At 37.4% G+C, this 18,958-nt stretch overlaps 1 protein-coding gene across 1 annotated transcript in view; it reads right to left on the reverse strand.

Annotated features, from left to right (window-relative positions):
* SPO11 (SPO11 initiator of meiotic double stranded breaks) overlaps nt 1–18,249 on the reverse strand; it is a 23,534-nt gene extending 5,285 nt beyond the window's left edge. Inside the window, exons 1-10 of the mRNA XM_044455743.1 lie at nt 18,098–18,249; nt 14,149–14,262; nt 11,093–11,181; nt 9,715–9,781; nt 8,511–8,619; nt 6,484–6,570; nt 4,910–4,943; nt 4,605–4,714; nt 3,110–3,209; nt 1,797–1,834 (exon numbers count right to left, since the gene is read on the reverse strand). Of these exons, the coding sequence (XP_044311678.1) occupies nt 1,797–1,834; nt 3,110–3,209; nt 4,605–4,714; nt 4,910–4,943; nt 6,484–6,570; nt 8,511–8,619; nt 9,715–9,781; nt 11,093–11,181; nt 14,149–14,262; nt 18,098–18,216 (867 nt within the window). The 5' untranslated portion in view covers nt 18,217–18,249. The remainder of the gene's footprint in view (nt 1–1,796; nt 1,835–3,109; nt 3,210–4,604; nt 4,715–4,909; nt 4,944–6,483; nt 6,571–8,510; nt 8,620–9,714; nt 9,782–11,092; nt 11,182–14,148; nt 14,263–18,097) is intronic.
* Nucleotides 18,250–18,958: the final 709 nt, after the last annotated feature.

The following is an 18,958-nucleotide window of genomic DNA, read 5'->3' on the forward strand; positions in this document are numbered from 1 at the left end:
TTTTTTTTTTTTTTTTTTTTTGCAAACTTTGGTATCCTTTTCCTTACTTGATTGACCTTTTGTCTCTTTTTCAGAGTTTCTCAGTATGTGGTGTAGTTCTTTCATAGTGGGTTTCTCACTTGTCTCTTCCTAAGTAACTTAAAGCAGTTTGAGAGTTCCACTCTTTCCACTGGTCTTCTAGTTCTTCTGTGTATAACTGTCAGCCTGTTCTAGGGAGTTTCCTAATTTTCCCTTCCCTCAGGGTTCTCTTCTTCTGTCTCAGCTTGTTGATGCACTTCTTGCTTCTGGATTACACTTAGCTGTTACAGTTCCACCACTCTTGAGGGTAGGCACTCACCACCTTTTCTCCTAACAGGACTATTAGCTTGCACTTGTTGTACATGTAGGTCATGTTGCCCTCAAGTACAAAAACAAACATTGCAGCTAAGCACCCATTTTTACTTTTTCTCTGCAAATTTTCCAGCAACTGCATTTTTACCAATCAGGGTTCTGAGAAGTTCCTGTTGATCAAGTAGGGAAAAGAGCTTTAGGGGCCAAAGATTATAGAAGAAAAATGGCAAGTACAAGAAGGAAAAGGTTACCCCCCTCCCCCTTTTACTATTATTCTGTCAGTGCTTCTACTGCAGCATTAGCAGCAGCAAAGGGTTAGGAATCCTTTATATGTTGCCGAAAGAAGCAGATACAGAGAAGTCAACTAATACATGATTGTACCATGTAAATTAGACTGGAATTGAAATTGACCTTGATCTGATCTGAATAGGTAGTACAGACATATGCTAAGAGTAATGTTTAGTGCATTCTGTAAACGGTGGAAGCAAAACTTTTTGGAGTAGACAAAGCATCTGTGAGAGAAGGCAAATAAACCAAATTGCAGCAAGATGAATAATTTTGTTGTTATGTGCCATTATGCTGTCTCTGACTTATGGCCGCTCTATAAATGAAAGCCCTCCCCCTCAACAAGTCTTGTAGCACTTGTAGCATCCCTGCTTAGCTATTTTAAACTCAAGGGTATAGCATCATTTATGGAGTCAATCCATTTCTTATTTAGTCTTTCTTTTCTTCTTCTGCTTTCTACTTTCCCTAGTCTGATCCCTTCTCCAGTAAATTTTGCCTTCTCAGGATGTATTCAAAGTACGACAGCCTCCGTTTTGCCATTTTTGCTCTGAGGGAAAGCTTTGGCTTGATTTGATTTAGGACTTTGTCTTTTGCTCCAGGGATATTCACATAACTCTTCTCCAGCACCATGTTTCGAATGTGTCAATTTTCTTCCTGTCAGCTTTCTTCACTATACAGCTTTCACACTCATACTATACAGCTCTCACACTCACACTCACACTTATACAATTGATGAATAAACAGTATTTCTGTTAACTGCCTTTTGTAACATTTCTGACGTTTGTGTTGATTCTGGTGCAGATTGTTAACTGAGATATTCTCAAGATATTAGCATTTTTCTATTTTGTCTTTGTCAAATTGTTCTTGCCATGATATAATCATTTAATAAGATTATTTCTGTTTTAGTTTCAAGCTTTCCCCATTCCTCAGTTATCTCTTGTACTTGAACCATAGTTCTATGCTGTGAGCCGCCCCGAGGCTTCAGCAAGGGGTGGCATAGAAATGTTTTAATAAATAAATAAGTGGGAAGCATGTTCTATGCTGCAATAGTAGCAGTCAGTACTAATTCCCGGTTGGGCACTTCCTCATTCTGAATAGGATGTCAGTCTTATTTTAAATTGCCTTTCACCATAAATCCTAGTTCAAAATACAATTTCATATTTTCAAAAATTAAAACTTACCACAGAACCATACTTGTAGATGCACATTATTTCAATACCTAGTATAGAGACAATATCACATTTCAGTGATGTTATGCCAATTAGAAAAATTTAGTGAGTTAAGAGTATCTTTAACAAATGTATGAATGTGCCTGAATTCCAAGTCTTTGCATACTGTAAACATGTGGTCCGTTAAGTACCTAGCCAGTAGCAATTATAGGGAGAAATTATGAACAGATCTTTTACTTTCCCTCATTTTGCATTAGGGTAGTGCTAGGTGCTTGATGAACAAACATGTGTTCCAAATCATGCTTTTGCCAAACTAATGGGAATTTGGAGGCAGCAGGGCGCTTGTAGAAGAGGAGCAGCACTTGGAAAGGAAACTTAATCCCTTCTGAGCCTGCCAATGTTCCCCACAGCCATTCTTCCTCACCCCTTGCCGCCACACCAGCTGGGTTCACTTCTGGTTTCAGAACCAAATTGGAGGAAGAATTTAAAACTTCTGGGGTTACATTTGTAGGGGGAAATTGGTGTGTGTGTGTGGGGGGGGAGTTTAAACATCTCCCACAAATTTGCCCCTGCCTAGTGCCTGTCTATGTGACATGACATGGGTATGTAAGTGTGAATGAATGGATGGATCTGAGAGAGAATTGTGTGCACACATGCTCATATCCATCCATACCTGGCATCCATGGAGGATGCAGAGCAGGAGTTGGGTATAAGACTGCTGTGGTAGAACCTGCAGCAGGGCCAAGGAGGAGGCTGCTGGCCCTGCATCCCTGGTCTGACTTGTCACCTAAATGTAGGTACTTCACTGTCTCAAGGGCAGAACTAAACTTCATTAGGGAAATACATCCCTGACCAATTAGGAAGATACATCCCTAACCTCAACCTCATGTTCCCTTTGTAACATAATGCAATGTAAAGGGAGGGGGGTAATGGCTAATGCAAATTTGTAATTGAAGCTTAATTTTTTCCCACCTATCAGGTTTTCTCCATTAATGCTGCCTCCTGAGTTTTAAATCTGTCACCCATCTTCTGCTCTGTGTGGTTGGATGGGTGGGTCTCAGCATGTGTGTCAGAAAAAGCAATTGTGAAGTGGAGGGTGGAGAAGACATTTAATTTCACAACCATGCCAAACTTCCTCTCCCTCTAAATATTCTTAAGAGGAGTTGGACCTGACCATTCCCATAATCATTGTGTGATACCCAACAGATTACTCCAAATTATACAGTTCTTGGTGTTTCAAAAGTTTCCCCACTCCTGAAATGTCCATTCATGTTCTCCAACTGCTTTTAAAACATCATTCTTCTGTAGAGGTCCCCCACACTTACCATGTGGGTCAGCATCCATAAGAGCAAAGACAGGTATTTGACAAGTATCCCATAATTTTCTGACTAGAAGCCTTGTATTCATATCTGGTACACCTTTCCCCTAAGAAAATAATGTCTAGTTAGAGTTTATATAATAGCTTTGTTTTGAACAGAAAAGCTATTCATTGCACTGCACTTAAATAAGTCCCAGAATAACAAATGTATTTAATTTAGTAGTTGCTCTGTAACTATTCTCAGTATGACTTCAGTACAAATTCTACACAAAAGTCCAATAAAGTCCACATACAGAAGATCAACGTCTGAAAGCAACACAAAATATCTAAACCAAGCAGAAACTAAACAGCAAGTGATAACTCCTAAAATTGTATTGGAGATCAAATCACTTTAAAATACAAACTGGACAACAAGAACAGAGCCATGTGAAAAGGCTGCAGAAATAAAAAGAGCAAAAAACCCCTAGGAGCAAGGGGTTGCTTGGAGCAAAAAAAAAACCCCCTTTCTGGTCAGTAGAAAAGGCTGTTCTAAAATGGGTGTGCACATGTGCATGTGGGGTGCTAATGAGTAGACTGTATGGGAAGAGGTAGTCCTTCACATAATCCTGTCCCTGAGCCATGATGAACTTCAAGCCAGCTGTTTAAATTGGGCTCATGGGGGGGAACAGGTTGCAGTTAAAATGGCAGAATTCTAGTATAATATGATTGCAACACCTTTGCTCCAGTCAGTACTTTTGCTGTCATATTTTGTATGAACCAAAATTTCTAAACTATGTTTAAAGGCAGCTGTATGTGCAATGCATTGCATTAATCTAAGCAGGAGATTTCCAAGGCTTGGATCACTGAGGCCAGGCTATCAGAATCCAGGTAGGGTCATAGCTGCATACTGACATTATGCCATAGAAGAGACTTTGGACAAAGATGAATCCAGAAGCAACCCTTTCTAGAACAAGTTGACTGCCACTGTCCTAGAATGATGAACCATCTACCAACTGTTTCAGTCTTATTTGAACTGAGCTTCAGTTTATTGGCTGTGCGATAAAAAAAACTTATAAAAAACACTGTGAAGATCCGGCTTTGAACTGCTGAAAAAGAGGGAGAGCTGCAAGTCAACAGCACACTGATATCACTGTGCTCTGAATCTCCAGATGACCTTTTTCAGAAGGGAAAAATGAAAATCTTGTGGGTTCCCAAAGCCTAAATGGTGGTGCACAGAAATCTCTTAGTATTATCTTCTGGAAATGGTCATCCAGGTATGAGCAGAACCACTACCAAGCCATACTACCTACACCCAATTCAGACAACCTTTCCAGAAGGCTACTATGACTGATGGCACTGTAAATTAAAGCTGTAGGAAAATGAACAGGGCTGACTTTTCCCAGTATAAGCCATCTCGCAGGGCTTCCAAGGCAGTTTCAGTGCTAAAATTAAGACTAAATTTCACTTGAAATGGGTTTAGAAAGAGTGCTCAGATTTGACTGGCCAAAATGTAAGCTTCATACCGTGATTAGTATACATGGATACATTCTACTGCAGAAGTTGTCATCTAGCAGTCTCTGAAAAGTTGCATCTTTTTCTATAACTAAAATAAATTTTGCTTCTGTGATCAAATCTGTAATATTAATGTTACAAGAAAAAACATTGGTGGCATTCCATTATACCACATAATAAAGTGCTGTATACTTCTGAAACAGTATACAAGTCTATTTCACACTTTTAATATAGTATGACTATTATTTTAAAGAGAAAAAAATAGATTTTTAAAAATAGATTCTGCCCTGAAACAAGTATTTTGCCTAAAGGATACTTCTCAGTCCTTCAACGTTAGATGGCACAGCTGCCTAAAACAACAAAAGGTAAAGTATATTAATAGATAAGAGGTGTTCATTTAAATTAATTAGATAATAAGAAACAGACAAATCTCTCAAAAGATTTCCACAAGCATTTTTGCATTATTGATTGATCTGAAAACTTTCAGTTGTGTCTTGATAATGGTTAATTATGTTTAAAATCCTCATATTAACAGTCTAGTCTTAACCCTACTTGCTTGGATGATAGCATAATTGAAATCAGTGGGTACAAGACAACTTCTAAATTGTATACTTATTGTATCATACAAAAGAATTAAAGTTAGACCTCCTAATGGCAGACATTTACATACATTTCAACTATTATTTGCCATTCTCTTGTTTTTTAACTCATTCAGATTTGTGGAAACATTTCATATCTCTCATTGGGTTTGCCTCAATATGGCGGACATATGAAGAAAGAAACAGGAGATTGCTTCGTGTGGGGAGGAAATTGGCACAGGAATCTGTACCATAACCTCAGACGTGTAGCCTTACTGTTTAACCACTGTATCATTGCAGGCACTCAGGCTAGTGCTGTGGCACAATTGGGTGGCCTACAAATGTTTTAAATCAAAACAAAACTGACCTTACTGAAATATGAGGATTCCTGGAGAAATATTAATAACGAAGGGACCTTATGTACAATCCTACTAAAAATAATGAGATTTCCTGAGTACCATCCTTTTGTGCTTAGTCTGGAAATACTGTGATTTTAAAGCCTCTGATCCAACAATCTGTTCCAGGCGTGGGCAGACAGATGCACAATTCTCAGGCCTATAATAATGTATCTATTAGTTTTATTGGAGGTAAGAGATTGGCATATGTGTTTTGCTCTCATTATTCCTCTTAAAATGGATCAACAAATCTGTTTGCACAAGAGCACACTGTACATGAATTTGAATGCATATTCTCTCGGTGAGGACTTGTTTTTTAAGAAGTGCAATATATAAACAAGCATCAATGTGCCTTTGCTTTTTCCTCATTTTCCTTTGTGTTCCTGGTTATAGATACGGTTATCATATCAAAAAATCCAATGAGGATAAATCATGATCTCTTTTCATTGAATAAATATTGCTATGGACTGTTTGAGCTTTAAAGTATAATTTCCCTCTGCTTTGGCTAATTCAAGGCCAGTGTTTATGAACTGGAAATATTTCATTAACTTTACTGTGCAATGGGATTAAGATGTTACATTGAAAATATGATAAATGTCTTATACTGATTCTAGGTGGGTCTGGAACAAGAATAATTGTACAATAAAGAATCTAGAGATACTGGGTGTTGGCAAGTGTTCTTAGTTTACAAAGGGGAGAAGGGAAAGCATCAAAAGATGCAGGGAAGGTTGTTCATTGCTTACTGCAGTGTTATTTTAAAATGATGAGGATTAGAAGAGAGTTTTGGTTTCTCTTTGAAAGTGTTGAATCAGAGGAGTCCCTGAAGAAAGTTGTAATACTCAAACTACACTGCAAAACCATGAATGCATGCCTTCAATTAATCCCAAGTAATAGCATAAGAGTCCAATAATACATACAGCTGTGCTGCAGGTACAGTTGACTCTTGTACCATCTTCTTCAATATAACTTAGATTACCAGCAATGCAACCTTTGCTGGTAGATAGCTGCCAAAAAGAAAACAATGATCAAATATTTCATTGTCAAAGAGTATTACACATTATTAATTGAATATATTATATAAAAATTAGATATCTCTTAGTGTTGAGGTGCACTGTATTCTTTTTTTTTTTAATACTTGAGATGGGCAACTTCATGAAGGCTTGCATTTAATTGACTCAGAGAAGAATCTGTTTTCTCATCCTCAAAATTCAGAAATAATTTGGCTTATTTCCAAACAAATCTTACTTAGGAAATAAGCTACTCATCCCCAAAACCTTCTGTGCCCCAAACCCCTCCCATTCCACTCACTAGGTGAACAAGAGGGAAGGGAGATGTCTCCCCTACCCCGTACTACACTGAAGCAGTTGTTCCCTGTGAAGTGTAGATTTTCCCAAGGATTACTGCAATGTTAGCATGCCAAGTAAAACGACAGTGGGGAGAAGTCTCTCGCTTTTGAGTCTGGCTTGCCAGAGGGTGAGAGACTCCACACATCCCTCTCCTATGACTTGCAGCTGCCACTGTAACTTGGTAAGCAAGATTGGTTGGCTGGGAAGCAGAGGGTTGCAGATCAATGTCTGAGTTAAAGAAGCTTTTACAAGTTGCAGTAAAACTAATTTCAAATGAGAGCCAGTGTGGTGTAGTGGTTAAGAGCATGGGACTGGGACTCAGACGACCTGGGTTCTAGTCCCCACTCAGCCATGGAGCCAACTGGGTGACTTTGGGCCAGTCACAGACTCTCAGCCCAACCTACCTCACAGAGTTGTTGTTGTGGGGATAAGATGGAGGAGGAGAATGATGTAAGCTGCCTTGAGCGCTTTGTAGGAAAAAGGCAGGATATAAATCCATAAATAAATAAGTAAAAATAAAGGTAGGGTGATCCAACAGGCCCCTGAAGCTCAATTTTCAGAGTGTAGAAGTATACATTTTTCTAGTATCTCTGATTATTACAAAATACAGTAACAAAAATGATTATGCTTAATATCTTTCACAATACAGGCTTGAACAAAAACAATTTTGTAAAGGCTTTAAGATTTTTTGTTAAATATTAAGCAAACTCTGTAACTAGGCAAGTCAAACAAGGGGCCTGGAACTGGAAATAAATACAGTAATGGCTGAAGATGTAAAGCATCCTGTTTTGTCTGGTTCAGTGAAGGTGACCAGAACAATAAAACAGAAAGTTGCAACAGAGAAGGGCAATGAAGAAATGAAGGATCATCTTGACAAAAGCAACTGTAAACTCTAGTCCTTGTGAGCATCTTTAGTGCTCGGTTACCATGAGGCCATGAGGTAAGACTCTAGCATTTGTTCATCATGGGCTGGAGCAGACTGAGATCAGTGAGACTGGGCAGAGTAATTTCAGTTGTCAGGTGCTTGGGTGGAAGCAGAGCTCTGATCTTGAACATGAGGATTCACATTCAGATCTCTCTCCATGTTTCAGCTGGTGTGGAAAAAACCACACCAGCTGCTTCTCTTAGGTTAGACAATTGACCTTGGAGAGGCAATAGTGCTTTGGCAGGAAGGCAACAGGGCTACCAGCTTCTTTTGCTCACTCTCTGAAGTGCTATAGCTAGATGGCTGAAATCAGCTGTCAAGCATACTTACAGAGTGGGAGCAGCAGGGAGGCAAAGATTGTCATGGCTAGTTCCCACACTCTACGTAGGATGTTCATAAACTTCCACGTTCAGAGGCTTATAATCACAGAGGGTGCAGCACATTAGTCAGTCATAAGTCCTACTGATATCAGTATTAAGTATATTTAATATATCCTTATTACTAAATCTGAAACCAATTCTATAACCTCTCAGAAATGGGTTAAGGATCCATATTTATCTTATCAGGCCCATGTGTAAATACTGAAACTAAACATTAATATAATATGTACTCATTGCTCTTTCCAAATTTGTTAAGATGTTAAAACTCATGAAATAATTGTTTAATACTTAACAATATGAAGATTCCTCCTAGGTATCTTGAGCATACAGGAAATATCATTGATAATGTCGTCTACAACTCTTTGGTTACAAAAATGTGCTGGATCAGTGTAAAATATATCTCTGTCCAAATAAAATATTATTGTTTTAAAACAAATGTTAATAGTCCCATAGAATTTTAATGTTCTGTAAGGAATATTTAATATTTTAAAATATAAATATTTAGTTAAGTGCCCATTGGCATGGGTCATGAGTATCATCACACCTCCTGTGCCTGCTTCCAAATGACTATTTCATAATAGCTGAAATTCATTGAAAATAAGCAACACTTCTTATACAGAACATTTCAATAATAATCTCCAGTCATTAGGCTGGGGTGTAAATGAGTACTGATTAGCTAGTGTCCTCATTCTCTCACTGTAAACACTTAGAGCCAATAAAAATTATATTCATTTGGAACCTGCAACAGCCACTCTGATGCCACAAAAATGCAGCAGTCACATTGAATAATTAGGAAAAATTTCATTGCTGAAGTGTCATGCTGTATAGTGATACTGACTTAATGCCTCTGGTGGCAGATAATGAAGATCAAAAGGCAAGAAAGAATAGGAGGTAGGCTATGATTTACCAGTGAACCACTGGACAATTTTGATGGACCTAGTGTTTGGCTTCTTGTAGAGAATGGTGGACTAAGTAGGTATTGCACAGACTCAAACAGGTCGCACTTCTGGAGTTCATGCACAAGAACTCTTAACACAGACTGATTATGCCTTAATTTTTAAGAGATCCTCAGGGTATACTTTTGCTTTGTGAGTTTTAAAAACATTGTTAAAAATTCTAGTTTTTAAAAAGTAGACCAGTCTGGACTGAATTTACTCCAACTCTTCTTGTAGAAAGTCTTGTCCCAAACAGGAGGGGGCAATAAGAAATCTGTAAATCTATACTTTGATATCCATGAAAAAGGCTAATTAGACATTCAGTTTTCTAGCTTTCAAACAAAATTTCAAGTGCCTGCCTCTTAAGTACATTTCAGAACTTTGTACTATAGAAGGACAAACATTCCAAGTTACTTGGAAAATTCCCATAGCCTGAACCAAAGTCCTAATCTGAATTTTTTTCACCTGAGAATGGTGTAACATTCTAATACATGTAACATTTTAATTTAATAGAATTTTAAAATGTAAATTCAGTTTTGCTATTACATATACATATTCTTACCTTTTAGTTGCATAAATATTTGTCTGTACCATCTTGTAGATAATAGATAATATTTTGAGAAATAGAGCTGAAATGTAAAACAAAACCTAATAAACATTATCAACCATCCAACAAATACTGAAAATACCTTCATGCTGTTAGCTGTATTTTCAATACAACCTCTGCAAACTGATGTGTTTACTGCAATTAGGAGTGTCCCTTTGTTCAAGAAAGCAGAACTCACACAGCCCAGCATTCTACCTTGCTTGTGCTTGATGCTGCTATCTATTACAAGGTAAACTTTGTGTGCCATGTTATGATGTCTAGTTATAAAATATTCAGTCATAGACTTTTCCTATAATAAGTTATCCTAATACAAGTCAGGTTTTAAAAGTTATTTGTGGATAGCTGGCCAGAATGGGAAGAGAGGCACAATCAAATGGATAACCTATTGAAAGCAGTACAGTGAAGACAGATGACTTAATTTGGCCTATTGACTCCAGTGGGATTAAAGCACAATTGTCTTTAGCTGGATCACAGCCATTACATATAAAAGGCACTTTGACAACTTAATCACTGATACAGAATGCTAGCTAGCAATCATCCTGACATTTTGTATACATCTCAACCAAGACATCCTAATTACAAGAAAATTCAAAAATGCCCACATAAAGCATGGGGTGGGGGGAACAAACACTTTTTGTAAACCCACCAGTATTTAAAGATTGCTTTCACAAAATATCCTGCATCTGCTTACTTGAAATTTGACAGGCTTTGATGGACAACTGTGCTTATAAATGTCATGGCATTATTTCAAGAAATAAAGTTATAGATGGTTTCCTTGAAAAGAAGAAAAAGAAAAGAAAATTAAATGTTTAGGCTACTTGGCCAAATATTTGTTTGAAATTTGGCAGGCTTATTCCATGTAGCAGGAGTTACTTTGCCTGGAAATTTTATCCATCCCTGTCAGAAAGCAAAGCACAAGAAAAAATTTTTATAGCCTTCTGTTGCATGCTCACTGTAGTCAGTGAACAGAGGCACAAATCTTCAGACTTTCTAAAGGAGCTGAAGTAAAGTTGATGACCTCTGAAGACATACACGTCAAAGAGTAGCCATAACTGAATTTGTCCATATGTCTGGTGCATATGAGTATTAATTACTTGGATGTGGGTCAGTAGGGATGATGTGATGCTTGAACCTCAGTACTGACTAATGAGAATACTGAAATTGTGCATTAAGTAATTTATTTGTGTGTATCTGCATTGATCTGTATCTATAAATAATACAATTTTAAGAAGTTCATGAAACATTTTGGCAATATATATTGCCAGATAATAATTAAGGAAACTGCTATTAATGTACTACAGAATTAAAATAAAATTATATATTCCTGACTTACCAAATTTTGGTGCTGATTTGGGGCAATCACTTCTTACTTTCCTTGTAGTACAATTAGATGTCATCTGCAAACCTACAGAATCTTTAAATCTGTGATTAGTAAACAAAAAAATATACTATGTCACATTCTTTAGAATCCACAGGATTATGTAAAATTTAGGACAAATACTTTATGAATGAAGATGAGGAAACCTCAAATGCTGTTGCAAAGGAAGATGGACTTGGAAAAGTATGATTATGGTACTCTGACCATGAAGTGCACTCTGTCCTCACAACTGGCATGGTTCCTTTCGTGCTGGCTGCAACTCTGAAGCAGCAGCTAGGACTTTGGAGCCAACATGGGAACAGAGGGCTCTTCAGCAAGGGGAGGGGCAGAGGGAGGCTTGACAGGATATGAGAAATCCCAGTGGTGCTTTAGCCCCTGCTCAAATGAAAGGGTAAAAGACATAGATGGCCAAAATTAGCTATGTATATCATTTGCAGGGTGCTCTTCATGCCTTTGATTACATGCCTGTAGTTCTGTGAGTTTGGGGTGGGGGGAGGGTTATGGGCACCTCTCATTAAGTTAAATTAACATATTGTCAGATTTAAGAAAGTATTTGGAAAAATAAAATCCAGACTCATGTAAGTTCATCTGAGATCCTTGATCAAAGGAGATACAAATATGATTAGTAAATAAAATATTTTAGGCTGCAATACTGTATCCACTTATGTGCATGTAAGACCTATTGAACTTAGTGAGATATGTTTCTGAATAGGTATGTATAAGATTGCATTGTTAAATACAATGTGGAACTTGAGATATGGTCAGAATGCCAATTTGTCTTCCTGAATTTTGGACTATATTTACAAAATATGGTCTGATGCAAATCATTTGTGTACAATTCATTATTCTCATGTACAGCAGCACTAGTTTTTGTTTCCATTGTTTTATTTTAAAAACAGTATTTCATGCCAATAAATAAGGTGATAAAAGGTGGCTCTGTAGCATACATCTGATGAAATCACTGTAAAATCACTTCCATGTTAAAAGGGAAAATGCAATATGTGTTGTACAAAATAATGACAACACCCAACACATTTCTGCCCATTCAATCTCAATCTTGTGTTGTTACATTTGCAAGCATTTCTGTTTTCCCTTTCTCTTCCTTAAAATACATTATAGAAAAGAGTACAACTTTCTGATAAAAAAACCCCCTAATATTGCAGAAACTACCTTTGCTATTTTTTATGTTTGCATATTGGTGTACATTGATACCCACATCAACTGTGTACCACTTATTGTGCAAATGTAGGAGTGAGGGTGATATTCTTGCCTAGGTAGGGGGCAGGAGATGGAGGTCAAGTTGATTCTGTAAAAGCTGTATTGAAAAATTGCATTTGGAAGTACCTATGTTTCCAGTGTATTAGCAATTATCCTATGTTAGGATTATTATTTATCATTTCATTAACACTTTTCAGTGTATCAAGTTGTCTGTAACGTATGTGACTCCTTAAGAAACATGCTGTTTTTAATAAACACATGAGAAATGTGAATCAATTAGAAAAAACAACATTAGCTCTGCTAATTGCTATTTATTTATTGCCCAACAGCTGAAGCTTCATGGTTTGCTATTCTTCAGACCTCTTATATTCTTTTTTGACCTAACAATATCTTCTTCAAAACCTATAGAATCCATATTCTTGGACTGTGGAGTAATACTCATAATTAACATATTCTTGATAGTTTTAATCAGAATGAAATATCTGGTAACAATATTAGGAAAAAGTTGTATTGGTTTTGGTATGGAAAACACCTGCATTTTTGTTCTTTGAATGCATTGCTTTTAATGTCCTTAAGGTGGCAGAAGGCACTATACTATAAAACTGTAGAACTTGAGATATCTCAATAAATTGGTTGGGATCCAGGTGTTAGACTCACTGAATTCCATGGGGCAAGTTAGTCATGAATAACAAGTTCTGTTGATTTCAATGGGTCTAAGTCTGGGTTTAGCCCATTAGTTTATTTCAATGTCTGTTCTGCTCTATCCCTTAAAATACATCTAAAAGTTAGCCATATAAAACAGTGCCAGTGGGCATATGGTCTAAGTCACATCTTTATCACATTTAGAAACATTCCTATATAGATAAAAATGTTAGCGATTGCACAAATCTCATGTTTTAAATTAGGGATTTGAAACTGGACTATATCTGAGGCAATTCATACTTTCAAGAAACCTTCTTTACAGCCCCATCAGCAAGTATTTGTCATTTTGTGGTTAGCTTTGTTCTGTTATGTACCAAAATGATGGCACATGGGAGAGTAAAACCCTGTTGAATCATCTGAAATGGCTTAAAATATAGTGTTGCTGTTTGTCTGGCTGGCAAAGCTAACAATTTCTCTTTTCTTCCAGTTAAAACATCACTTTAACCCCAAACTTATTAGATGCTTTTACAAGTGACTATCCCATTTGCCTCAGTTCCCTCTTTGCAATATTCTTATTAATTTTTTATCTCCTGGCCTTTTCCCCTAAATTTCAAGGTGATTTTGCATTTAGTCATTGATCAGCCCCAGTCCTAGTTAATTTCAGCAAATCAACTTAACTATATCCCCTCAGATCATATTCTGGACAGTGATAGATAATAATACAAAGATCATAACAATGGCCAGTTGTAAAAATTGAGATAAGACATATGAAGTCCTCTGAATACCTACATGTCCTATATAAATGCTAAATATTAGTAATATTGGTGGCTCAGTCTCTTGGTATCAGTAAGCTTCTATAACTAAAATTGGAATGGGAGTGAGAAGAGGGCTGATGGAAGAGCACAAAGAAAACATTGCACCATGGAACATGGCCTTGTGAAAGTTAAAGATGTTTCATCTCAAAGCTGATGAGTTGTTTCAGAGAAGATGTTTCAAACTCAAAGTTTTTGGTGTCTTTTTTATACCTGTTTAATGCTCTATGTTGCCCTGCTATGAAGGACAATATACATTGTATTCAGTAAGTAAAGAGCAACATTTTGTTTGTGACAGTTATATACATCAAATTTACAAGCATGATAAAAGATACTAACTGTATATTTCCCCAATCAGATCTGTTTTTCAAGATGAGAACAGGTGCTTCATTTCTGGACAGACTTTTGATAATATCTTCAGTGATGTTTTCAATTGCACTAAGAACCTGGGAACTGAAACAATGATATACAATTTCATAGAGGATGCAGACCAGTTGCAAAATCTTGAATAAACCTTCGGTATTTGATGGACTGATGTAGCTACAGGAAACATTTCACTGCACTTTGCCTTGTTTTAAGTACCTCTAGAAGTCTTAATTTGGTATTTCATGTGTGTAAGCTTCAGCATTAGGAAGTACATTACCAGCCACTCCTCATGTATTTTTCTTCAACCAGCCAAACATTTGGTTTAAAACAACTATGATTAATGTTTAAAATCAAATGATGTAATATTAGCTTTGGCCAGAGTTTGACTTAACTTGTTTTCAAATGCTGTAAACTTCAAAAAAATGTTCAAGGGTATAATATAAGTACTTCCTCTCCACCATAGCACATTAACCTTTTGATCTGACACTTTGAATGAGTGCCTGTGGTTTTTAATTATATGAAGGTTTTGGCTGGATAGCAACATTGTGTGTGTGGCTGGGGGGAGATAAAATGTGTCATGAACTGAACTGAGAATACTAGTAGTGCTGCCCCGTATAGAAAATAGCAGGTTGCTTTGAGCCTCCTGTGAACAAAATTGAACTTTGGTTTAATTTTCTCAGCCCCCACCCCCACAGTATACAGCTGTGCTCTTGATGAACTATGTTAGATGGAGCAGCCAGTTCATAGATGCTGTATGAGTTTGAATCTATAATACAAGTCAAATAAACTGAGGATACAAAACCATTTAGGCAGTTCCAAGAATTTCCTTTAACTTATTGAGATTTTTTTCTTGAATGTTACACATCCATGCTATATCAGAAGACCAATTCAGAGAATTTCCTCAGCTTCAGAAATGGTTTCCTATATGAATGGAGGTAGTTGGGTGGGAAGGTGTTTGGTTGACATTCAAAGAACAGAAGACCCAAGTTCCTTTTGGCATACAGAACTAGTTGTGGAGCTCTTTGGACTGTTACTTAACTATGGATGATTAGATTCCATGGTGGAAAAGAATGTGGTCTTCCTTAAATAAAAGCACAATAATAGTATAGAGCACAATGAACATCAACATTAACAATGTACTTCCTCCTATTAAGGAAGTATTAAGTCCTTTTTAAAGATAATGCATATCTTCAAAAGAGGATTTTTTTTAAAGAGGGTTACTACTTATCAGAATTAGAAGGCAGGGTGTTATATGCCTAGCACAACTACTCCTTGATTTTTAGATACCTTTTCTTTACAAATCGCTCATGTTTCAGGTTGAAAAGTTTCAGAACAGAATTACGTTGATGGACAAATTAAATGTACAGGAGACCTCAGCACTCTTAATTTGCCATATTTCCTATTGGTACTTTTTTACCAAGTTAATCCTGATTCCTTCAGTTGTTGCAATTATTTTTTATGACCCATGTGTATTGAATTTTATCGCCATTCTGTATAAGTCAGATCGTAGCTAGATATGTTTCTGTTTCATCTTTATAAATGTGTGGCTAAGTAAACACTGCCAAATGGTAGATACAGGTTTCACATTGAGGCTTAAAGTCTGGAGTTTGGAGCCAACAAAATTTGAGAGAGCTTTAAAGGAGAAAGGGAAGGATTTGAATGGCATGCTCATTGGAATATATCACATATGTTCTTTCTTTCATTTTAGCTTCTACTTCTTAAAGATGAAGTAACTCTTAAGAAGAAAAATATGCATTACTGGCCAAACATGCCAACTTAAAAAGCTCTCAGCATTAATTACAGAGAAATCTAAGCTGGGAACAGCAAGGCACTACAGATGTATCACATGAGGATAAGGCCTGTCAGCTCATTTCCAACAAGTCACAGCATGAGCATTCTTTCTTTCATTTTTGGCAACACAAATAGAAATGCACTTAAATCATTATTTCACAACAGGAATTAAAAAACAAACAAACATCCAGTTACAGAATTAATTCTTGGGTATGTATATTAGCAAACTGTAGAATATGAACGCAGATGATAATCATTCTAAATTAAATTTGGGGGAACATGTTGCTTAAAACAAGGGTATTAAAATAGTAAATGTCTTCCTTCATAACCAGTGCAGTAGTGTTACATGCATATGTAGTGTTAGAAGCTGCAGCAGTTCTTTTTGTAATATTGGAAGTTGCTAGATTGCCATTACTAATTCTGCATCTGCTTTTTTGTGAAAAAGACCAGTTAAGTTAGTTGTAAATGTGTATAGGTGCAGAGACTAAAAAACAGTGTACATTGTTCTGACAAATGTAGATGCAAGTAATATGGAATGATAGAAGTAATGTCTTTGGTATAAGTTACACACTTATGGTCAAAACATTATCTCTGTTTCCATAGGCTTGCCATATTACATTCTAGACCTTGGAGTAGTTCTTGAATAGTGGAAAGGAAGACAGTCAGGACATCTCTTGCCTTGTTTCTGCCACAATCCCTTCACTAATCCTCCCATCTTGCTTTACAACTGCACAAAATGAGAATACTGCTTGCTCCAGTAGGTGGCATGGGAGGGTGGCTGAAGGAACCAGAAGATGAAGACACAGTTGTGGATTAGGCACATGTAACTGCGCTTCTGTGTGGAATTGTAACTTTTGTCCACTAAAGAAACAAGTGTGCATCCAAGGTTGCACAAGTGGCTGTCCATTCACACAACTGCACTTCCCCACCCCTCCACTGCAACCCCTGACAGCCCTTAAAACCCACTGCTGAGGCTTGGTGGACCCTCAAGAAATGGCTGAGGGGATGGGCTGTAGTAGGCGAGGAATTTGGTGTATATCTGGAAGAGGCAGATTCCATGAGTGGAAAGTTGCTCACAGAAACTTAATTTGGCTGATTTTCAACAATCTCCCCACATCACTGTAGCTCCAAATATCACTTCTCACACCTTTCCTTATGAGTAGACATTTGTGGGCTAGCTGTACCAAGTACAAGCCAGCTTTGTATTTTCAAAATAGGACGTTTCATTGAAGCAGCCTGGTAATATTTTTTTTCTGCATTCATGGGACACCTGGGGTTGGGAAGTGGGTATTATATGTGGCATTACTGCAGCTAAAGTGAAAGTATTATCTATTTTGTCAACAGTGCATTTCTGAGGGAAACATCCTGCACAGAACTGTTTGAAGAAGAGGAGATGCTGCAAAATTATTACTTATTAGGCCCAGTATATTTTGATGAATAACTTCACTGCACTAGAGAAAGGGGGCATACAAGTCCTGCAGAAAAATGTTCTGAAGTATGCTTCTGGGCAGCAAAGCAAGTACACACTGCTTGCTATATTAAGCTCAAAGAGTAGAATAATTTGATACTCCTATTTTCTGAACATAAGTCTTATATTGCATGATAGCAGAACAGGAATCTGTCTTTCATATTTTTTGAAATGCTTGTCCAAAAGCTGTTAGCCAAACTGGTTCAAGAACCAGTGTAGTGTGGTAATTAAAGTGTTGGACTGGGGACCTGAGAGATCCAGGTTCTAGTTCCCTCTTGGTCAGCTCACAGGTGATTTGGGACAAGTCACTCCTCTCAACCTAGCCTACCTCACAGGACTGTTGTTGTGAGGTTAAAATGGAGCTATGTAAGCTGCTTTGAGTTCCTCCCTAGAGGAAAAATGATAGGATATAAGCACAATGTGATATGAATGCAGTGTAATAATAATATGCAAATAGTGGCACATGTTACTGTTTTGCCAATGTGGGCTATTCTGCAGGAGAGATGACTGACGATTTCAAAGTGCAGGAAAAAGTGCAGGGTAGCGGTCGCTACTACTGTTTTGCACGTGGTCTCAAACTACAGTGTGAATGAAGAGGAGGATGTCTTTCTCTCTCTTGGTGCTGAAAGAGGCTCCAGCTGCGATCTAGCTTCACGTCTTTACCTAGAGAACTCAGAGCTTTGACTGGCAACAAGGGGTTCTTCCACTCCTCCTCTGAGGTAAAGTCGGTGTTGATCTAATAAAGTAAACAAGGACCAGTCTGTTCCTCTGAAGAAGCTCATATTGAAGCTGAAATGAGGGCACAAAATGAAAGGCTAAATCTTTGACAAATTCAGGAAAGGGAGATGGCACTCATCCTGTCCACTCTCTTCTACTTGTGTGGCATTGTGAACAGTGGAAAGACATAAATTGATGCCTTCGCTGCAAAACCAAAGGTTGTTTTCTTCCTGCCCTTGACTAATTAATTGGGGCAGGGATAGTGGAAAATGCACGAGGAAACGCATGCTTCTCTTCAACACAGACGGTTTTGTGTCAATCATTAGCTGGGCTAAGCAGCGCGGCCAATCAAATTAGGAGGCAGAGGTAGGTGTAAGATACATTCCTCTGCATGTTAGTTTGAGGAAAGGCCTACAACTCCCAGCATGCCCCAGCCAAGATGGCTGGCTGGGTCACGCTGAACCTAGTAATTCTTTTAAAATTTATGTTTCTATTGCACCCTTTTTCCTGCAAAGAAGCATGGTGGTTTACATAACTTCCCTCTCCATTTTATCCTCAGAACAATTGTGTGAGGTAGATTATGACTAAACTTCTGACTGAACTTAATTGGGATTGTGCCCTTAAGTCTCATGCATTGATGAGCTTGTCTGCAAACCCACGTTTTTACTTGTGAGGAGTTAGGAGGAATGTTGTAATGAGAATCCTTTAAAATAATAAACGTGAAAATGTGACTCTTGGTAGTTGTGCATAGTTTGTAGAGAAATCAATGTGCCAGTTGCAATGTATTTTTAATAGAGTTACAAGAAA

The sequence above is a fragment of the Varanus komodoensis genome, unplaced genomic scaffold (assembly GCF_004798865.1).
Source record: "Varanus komodoensis strain SLA01 unplaced genomic scaffold, ASM479886v1 scaffold8, whole genome shotgun sequence".
NCBI lineage: Eukaryota > Metazoa > Chordata > Lepidosauria > Squamata > Varanidae > Varanus > Varanus komodoensis.